Source organism: Phaethon aethereus (assembly GCF_964289735.1).
Source record: "Phaethon aethereus genome assembly, chromosome: 7".
Classification (NCBI taxonomy): Eukaryota; Metazoa; Chordata; class Aves; order Phaethontiformes; family Phaethontidae; genus Phaethon; species Phaethon aethereus.
The window spans coordinates 24,960,410-24,968,671 of NC_138583.1; the positions used below are offsets into that span (position 1 = coordinate 24,960,410).

Here is an 8,262-nt window from a genome sequence, read left to right on the forward strand (position 1 = left end):
ACAGTGTTTAAAAATGGAGATAAATTACATCCCCCTGGATAAATCTTAAAATAACTAGGAAGAATCTTCTAAGCAAACTGATAAAAGCCTTTGTTCATCAGTCACAAAACTGAGCATGTAGTTTCATACAGACCTATACTCACCCATTCTTGAACAAGTTTTTGTTTTCTCTTTATTTTAATTACAAATCTTAAGAATAAAATATAATGCTTTACTACAGTCTCTCACTATGTGTTTCCATAGTTCTAAAACAAATGGCCTGGAAACACAAATACTTACCACTGAGCTGTTCCATGAAGCATACATTGCCATTGGTGTTAAAAGCCAAAGTGTCAGGAGTGATGCAGAGTGTCTGGAAGATTGCAGAATGGGCAATGCTCTTCAAAGAATGGCAACACTCCAGGCAAATTGCCCAAATATCTTGCTCTGTAAGACAGCTATCCCGCAGTGACAAAATATCAGCAAGGGACACATTCTCCTGCCAAGATATGAATTCATAAATTACCCTGGATTTCATGACACTACTTTGTGTATCATAGATTACATTTGACACAATTGGCTGCAAGTAATGTTTCTAGCAAGTTCTCAGACTTTCTAGGACACTGGTTAACACCCCAAGAAACACCAAGTGCATGACTTTGCTCTTCACAGAGTCTCTTAAGAAGCACATTTAACCTGAACAAAGGTATCACAGTATGTTAACACAAAAAAAAAAAAGACTTACTATGGAAGCTATGCAAGTTACAGAAACACTGCATCAAAGTTAGGGAAACAGACGATTTGGAGGTAAAAGCAGAGACTAAGTTAAAACATTTTGTGTAAACCATGTCTCCCTTAAGCTCTCCCAGGTGCCTTTGCATGAACTACTCAAAATTTCTCTTCAGTTTTCCTTACCATCTGTGATCTGGGAAAAAGTACCCTCTAAATTAGCCTGTCTTAAGAATGATGCTCTTGTGAAGCTTAGTGGTGTAGACCATTTAATAAACACTCAAAAGCCAAACAAGCCATAGGAAAAGTGACTTAAAACCAGACACTTTTGTTGTCCTAGGCCTCCCCATTACTCCCAGAGCTTAGTGATCAAAACAGTTTATAGATTTAATTTCTAAGTTACTGTCCTAAACTATAGGTCAACTTCTTTTGACCCTGTCATCACAGTAAGGCTATGAAGAGTCCAGTCCCAAAAAAGTGTGGCTCCAGTGTGGCTTTTCTGGTCAAGATGTTCAGAAACAGTGCTTTGATCAAAGCAGCTAGCCTTTTCATGTACATTTTTTAGAATATAAAACTAATACATTGCCCATAGCTACAGAAGTAAAAAGTTTTCATAAAGGCATGACAAAAACCATACAAACAAGACAATTCCATCTGTAAGGAAAAATAAGCTAACAGAAAAATGGAAGTAGCTACAGAAGTTACTTTGCATCAAAGCTATGCCACTATTAATTACACATATTTTCTCGTTTATATGTAGTAATTAAAACTAAAGACTATACTTCTGAATGATATTAAATATACCTTGAATTGAAGATGTAGCTACATATTACTTAGAATATAGAAAAAAGAAAGTATCGCATTGTCGGCAAAGCAGAACATGAGATCTTAAAGCTCAGAAGACTATAGTGGTTTGAACTTTTAATCCCTTGGGAAAAACAGTTATAACTTTCTTTACATACCTCAGTACTGAGTAACATCAATGATATTTGGATTACCGTTTACAGAAGAGTTAACAGTTGTTTTTAACATGTTTTCAGAGAACTAAGTATTGCACTCATAATATCCTTCAAACAAGGACCAATTTTTAGGCTAAAAATCTATTGTGCTTTTTGGTCTAAAGTATAATAAATATGAGAAAACACAGGTATGAAATAAAGTGCACTGACTACTATTTGGGAAACAAGTTCTATTTTCAATATTCTAGTTTTCAAGAGCCTAGAGATGGATTGATTTACTAATGGTAGCATTATTACAGTGCCTTCTAACACTAATCATAGACCCTAGTCTCATTGAGTTCAGTCCTACATAACAATGAACAGCAGAAGCCCTTACAGTTCATGTACATGAGACAAAAGATCTTTCTCTGTGCTGTGCTCAGCACCATATGCTTAATGCTGCCATCAGATTTTAAGGGTGGATGAGGAAGTTTTGCACATCTTTATGAGGAACTTCTTCCAAGCACGAAGGGCAGCACAGAGGTTCCTCTATCTGAAAACATAAACATAGAACAAGGAGCTGGGCCACAAACTGTTAGGCTTTGAAGCTGACCTAACTGATAGCTAGGATGAGGATGGGCTTGGAAAGGAAAGACTAACTGCTTATTCTGTAGCCAACCAAAAAAGTTTAAAAAAAAAAATGGAAGAAAAAGAAGTTCTATGACTAAAGCAATGAACCAGTATTTTCTTTTTTAACTCTCCTAGGATCATCCAGCTAGGTGAAATGACTGCATTTGCCAAGACTGGGGCGGGGGGGGAGAATGTTTCACTAATGCAAAGTTAGGAGAGTTTCACCTCTGCACATGGACAAGAAAGGCTCAATTTAGAGATTATGTGAAATAAATAAAGACTGCAGCCTTTAAGAGAGTCTCAATATCAAATTCCAGTCATAATCAGGGCTTGATAGAATTTCTTCTGAGTGAAGCTTTGAGGTGGAGCTCTACAGTGGATATTAATCATCAGTAGGAATATCTACAGTTCAAACTACAAAGCCATCTTTGTCTTGTGGTTATTTGGGGGGTAAACAAAAGATGATGATGATCTCATCAGACAAACTTATCTTCCTTCCAGGGCAAGGGAAAGTTAGGTAATACAGGAAAAAAAAAAACAAAGGAAAGAGAAAAAAGGCCTATGAGCATTCATTGACTTCCATCAGCAATTGACGGCCAGGTGAAGATAAAAACCAAAGCAAGCCACTACCACAACCATACAACAAGCCTTCCTCTTTCCAAAGCTCCAGGATGTGATTTACTTCACAGAAGCCCTGTATTTCTCAAATGACCACACTATCTTGGCTTTCATTATTAAAGCTGCTACTGCACCAAAGCAAGGCCTTTGGTGTTTTCAATGCTTCGTGCTCAACGAGACATGCATTTGATTAGTTTGCATCCCCAAAGCAATATGGAAACAAAGTTTTCATGGGGCAGGAGAAAAATCCTTTTAAGACTGTAACACAGGAATTTCTGGCAAGCTGCAGCTTCCAATGAGCCACAACTTCAGTACTTTGGACCACTGACAGTTGGGTCACTCGAACTACAGGAAAAATTGAGGGTGTTACTTAACCAGAGATGCTGATGCCTTTCCCCTCTTATCAGTAAAAGACACTTGTAAAAGCAATTACTGTTTAATAACTACAAAAAGTGAACTGGTCAGACAAGCATGCCTTGATTATTCACTTTAGTTCTCAATTTCCGCTTACATTTTCTTCAGAAAGTATAAAACAGTTCAGTAGCATATGTAATTAAACAGAGGAAGAGAAAGCAGGAAGAAAACACAAATTAATTTGCCACACACAACTTCTTAAAAAAATTGAAATAAATATTAAGGAGCGTCAGATGAAGAAAGTCCTAGTAAAGAAAGGCATTTGAAATACAGTCTCACCCTCAGTGTTTCCTACTCTTCAGCTCAGGCACCTTCTTACTTTACATATTAGCTTTAGTAAACCACATACATCAGACACCAATGTCATTCCTTAATACTATGTACAGTGATGAGAAGCACAGGGTCCACTAAATGACTAAGCAGCTAAGAGGTACATCAGCATTCACAGCTCTCTGGCACCTGTCTTTTTGCCAAGGTAATTCACACAAACTTCAAAACAATCTATTCCACAATCATGGAAAATTCATCAAACACATTAAATTCATCGCATTTGAAGAAAAAACACTGTGTTGCCTGGGTAAGATCCGAGTACTCTTCAAAGCCTCCCCTTTTTATTAACTTCTCTAATCACCAGGTGATAGGTCATGCTCACTCCCTCAACAAGAATATTGAAAATATTCATGTGCCTGGAGTAACTAAATAGAAGGGACTGGCAAGAACCCACAATTAAAGTATATATTGAACAGGTGAGAAAAATGGGCTTGGGTCTTCCTCACACAGAAAAGTTGACCCTCAGACTTATCCCACACTGAAGAAATACTCTAAATATTTAAGTTAATGTGTAAAAAGGAGGCCACTACCACCTTCCTTCTGTATTTTTCATGGGCTAGTCTGAGAGGGCCTACTACACTGAATGCTACAGATGATGGGAGGACAAGCCAAACTGCTGAGCCATTAGATAGCTTATGAAAGCTGGAAGGGACTTTATTTTCAAACACACTTTCAAATCCTGATTCCACTTGGGTTCTTGACACAGCAAATAAGAAAGCTTGCAAGATTTGGCTTGGGGAACAAATGGTTCACATATGGTTCAGCAAACTTTTACTTAAAAAAAAGAAAAAACCCAAAACATTTTGCCCAAACGTTCACTAGGGGGTAAGGAACACACTTCATGTAGAAAGATACAAAGAAAGATGAGTAAGAGCAATAATAAAGGAAGCAGAAACCCAAGTACCAATCTAGACAGGCTTGGCAACAGAACTGGGTTTAGCTACAGGTTATTTCGCTTAACAACCAAACAAACAGACTGAACAGTTTGTTGTTTGGTTTTGTTTTTTTTATTTATCTCCCCATGACAAGGCCTTTTTCCACAGGATAGCAAGAAATGGCTGTACAAAAGTCTGGTTGGTGGCTACTGGAAACACTTTTGCCCATATATGAAATTCCCCTTTATCAGGTGTGACAAGCACACATAATTCCCGACTGCAGCATTAACCCACGGCTACAACAGGAGTTACAAGGCACTCGATGACCATGACTTTGCTGTTGTATGGAGAAGGTGCATGGGGATGGACTAAGCCCAGCTTGGCAGCTGGGATCAACCGGCCAGGAGAAAGCGAGGAACCCACAGTGAACACAGGAGAAAGCGAACAGTTCTGTCGAGACAGCCCGGCCCGGCCGCTCCCGACAGAGCGTGTGAGCCCCGGGCTCCGACTGGCTGCGGCGCAGCCGGTGGGCTGCCCTGACAGCGCGGGCAGAAAGAGGCGCCGGGGAGTGGGGCCCGCGGGCCGCCCCTTGAGGCCGCCTCACCTCAGGTGAGCGCAAGGGCGGCGGCGGCAGCGGCTCCGGCCCCGCACCTGCCTCACTCACCTCATCCTCCAGCAGCGTCGGTAGAGGCTCGAAGTCGTAGCAGTTCACCACCTCCTCCTCCTCATAAAACACGTCCTCTGCGGCACCAACAGCCTCCATTCCACCCAGCGAGGGAGCAGAGGCTTCACCTCCGCAGCCTCACTACGGGCCCGCTGCACAGCCTTCGGCCTCCGCCGCGGCTCATTCCCACACCCGCCTGCGGGCTGCCCCCAGCGGCGACCCCCACAGCGCCAGGCCAGCACGCCCGCCCCACTTTAACCCCTTCCCCGCCCGGCGGGGCCCGGCCGCGGGGCGCCCTTTAACCCCTTCCTCTCCTGGCGGCCCGCCGCCGCCCGCTTAAGCCCTCAGCTGGGGCAGCGTTGCCATGGCAACGCGGCCCGCCGCCGCCGTCTCGCCCGCGCGGCCTCACTGCGGCGGCGCCCGCCCTTCTGCGGCGGCGCCCGCCCCCGCCGCCCGCCTCGCCCCCGCCGCCGCCCGGGGCGACCCCGAGAGTCACGGGGGGCCAGTAGCGAATCGCGGCGTGTCCCCCGCGCCCCCTCCTCCCCGCTAACGGTGAACTCCCGGCAAGAAGGCGGTGTCGGGGCGCCGGGCCCTGAGGGGCGCGCCCGCTGCAGTGCCAGTTGCGGCCGCCGGGGCCCCTTGGGAGGCGGGGCCCGTCCGCGGTTCGGCTGCGCTCTCCGGAGCGGCGGGAGGAAGGGCTAGTGCCGGGCGAGAGGCTGGGGCGGCGGCGTTGCCTGGCGCCCGAGGTGCTGACAGGCGATATGGCCGGAGAGCTGCTCCCGCCGGCGAACGATTTCCTGCCGTGAGAGGCACCTCGCACATGCTTAAACACCCCCTCCCTCCCCCGCCAGCCCGCTATGCCTCGGCCTCGTTTTATCGCCATGGGCTGTCCAAACCACTGGATTCACTGGATAAACCCCAGCATTTAAAATCGGGGAGGTGACCAAGTTTTTACATGATCATGGCCGTAACTCCTGACGCAGTTCAGACCATAACGAGCACAATCAAAACCAATATGCTATTATCAACTTTCTTTTCATTAGCCCTGGCTCATTTTTTGCTATCCACATTAAGTCTCTGAAATTGAAGGTTCAAGATCAAGGGTTCCTTCAAAAGTACCACCTGCCTAGGCACATGTTTTTGTTTCAAGTAAACTGTAAATTGTGTTGTGTAAACAGGCCACAGCCGTTCCCCTTTCCGCCTGGGAAGGGGAATCGGCATTCGGTAACAGACGGGGAACTGCACGTGCTGCACGAACCCCTGAGCAGGTGTCTCCTGATTCAGCTTTAAGCGCGTGTGCAGCCACATCAATATCTTGCCTCTCCATTGTAACCAGTGTGGTGGATAGAGGGAAGAGTCTGTTTTCTCCTGTAATTAAATTTCACAACTACAGGTACTTGGTAAAGAATAGTGCCATTTTCATTATTCTGGTTTCCTGTATTCCTATAATTCTATGTAAAAATGGAGTATGTTAATGAATTAATTTGTGCACAGTACATCAAGCAAAGCAAGAGTTTTATTTTCTATTTTGCATGTAGTGGTCTTTGGAAAAGATTAATACTCTATTAAAATATACATTAACAAGCACTGTGAAGCAAACAAAGATACTTTGATTGACCGCCCCATAAAAGTCATCCTGCAGCAGTTGTAAGATTTCTCCCAATTAAACATTAATTGGATACATTCCACAGTTACGGCATGCTACTGAGAAAAAACCGAAATCCAGGCAGATTGGAATCTTTCATATATATGCTGTCTTCTTCCTAGCATTTTGGATTAAATTGATGTGAATAAAATGTTTTTCATGATTAAAAATGCTTCTAATCTATATATACTTATAATTTGGTAACTCAGGCTTTTAAATGTGAACAAATATTAAAGCATGGGAAACAGTGAGTGCCTGGCGCTTCTGAAAATAAAGCCCAATGTGACCCCACTAACAGCACTATTTTGCTTATAAAATGTTTCTTAAAATGTATTTCACCAGCATGTTCAGCAAAATGTTTTCCCCAGAGAACACAATCCACCCAAGAGCAACCCTAGAATCTGGGCCTTCGTGGGCTGGACTCATAAATTGCATTGTAAAGAAAAAGAAAAGAGAATAATTTCTTGTGTGTGTAAATTTGGTCTAATATCTACACTCATCCATAAATAGATCCTAAACAAGCACTGCACTGCAACCACCACTTCAGCATTCAAAAACATTTCTGTAAAATGATAGTTTAAGTCAAACCTATGGGTGCTGCATGGAAATTCACATGCTAGTTTTGAGAGGATCAGTATTTTTTGTTGAATAAGAGAAATTCACTTGCTAAAAGTAATTAGTAATTGAGTGATAGGGCATTTCCCTGTAAGGTTAGCAGACTCGGGTTCAGACACCTACCCTGCATTATCCGGACCTTGAAACTAGGCTTGGGTAGATTTTGCCAAAGTATTACAGAATCACAGAATCATTAAGGTTGGAAAAGACCTTTAAGATATCAAGGCCAACTATCAACCCAATACCACCATGCCCACTAAACCATGTGGACCAAAAATATCCACACATTTTTTGAACACTTCCAGTGACGGTGACTCCACCACCTCCCTGGGCAGCCTGTTCCAATGCTTGACCACTCTCTCCATAGAGAAATTTTTCCTAATATCCAATCATCTAAACCTCCCCTGGCACAACTTGAAGCCATTTCCTCTCATCCTATCGCTGGTTACTTGGGAGAAGAGACCAACACCCCCCTCACCACAACCCCCTTTCAGGTAGTTGCAGAGAGCGATAAGGTCTCCCCTCAGCCTCCTCTTCTTCAGAGTAAACAACTGCAGTTCCCTCAGCCGCTCCTTGTAAGACCCCTCACCAGCTTCGTTGCCCTTCTTTGGACATGCTCCAGCACCTCAATGTCCTTCTTGTAGTGAGGGGCCCAAAACTGAACACAGGATTCGAGGTGCGGCCTCACCAGTGCTGCGTACAGGATCACGATCACTTCCCTAAGTGATGATTACCCTAAGTAGGTGATTAACTGACTGTATCCAAATGATTCGAGATGCTTGAGATCTCTCGTGGTTGCTCTACCACTCTTATGTAGCAAGTGGA

At 43.8% G+C, this 8,262-nt stretch overlaps 1 protein-coding gene across 1 annotated transcript in view; it reads right to left on the reverse strand.

The window, feature by feature from the left end:
• KNDC1 (kinase non-catalytic C-lobe domain containing 1) overlaps positions 1-5,276 on the reverse strand; it is a gene marked incomplete at both ends in the record, with an annotated part of 65,649 nt that extends 60,373 nt beyond the window's left edge. The window contains 2 exons of the mRNA XM_082002168.1: positions 280-478; positions 5,178-5,276. Coding sequence (XP_081858294.1) covers positions 280-478; positions 5,178-5,276 — 298 coding nt within the window. The remainder of the gene's footprint in view (positions 1-279; positions 479-5,177) is intronic.
• Positions 5,277-8,262: the final 2,986 nt, after the last annotated feature.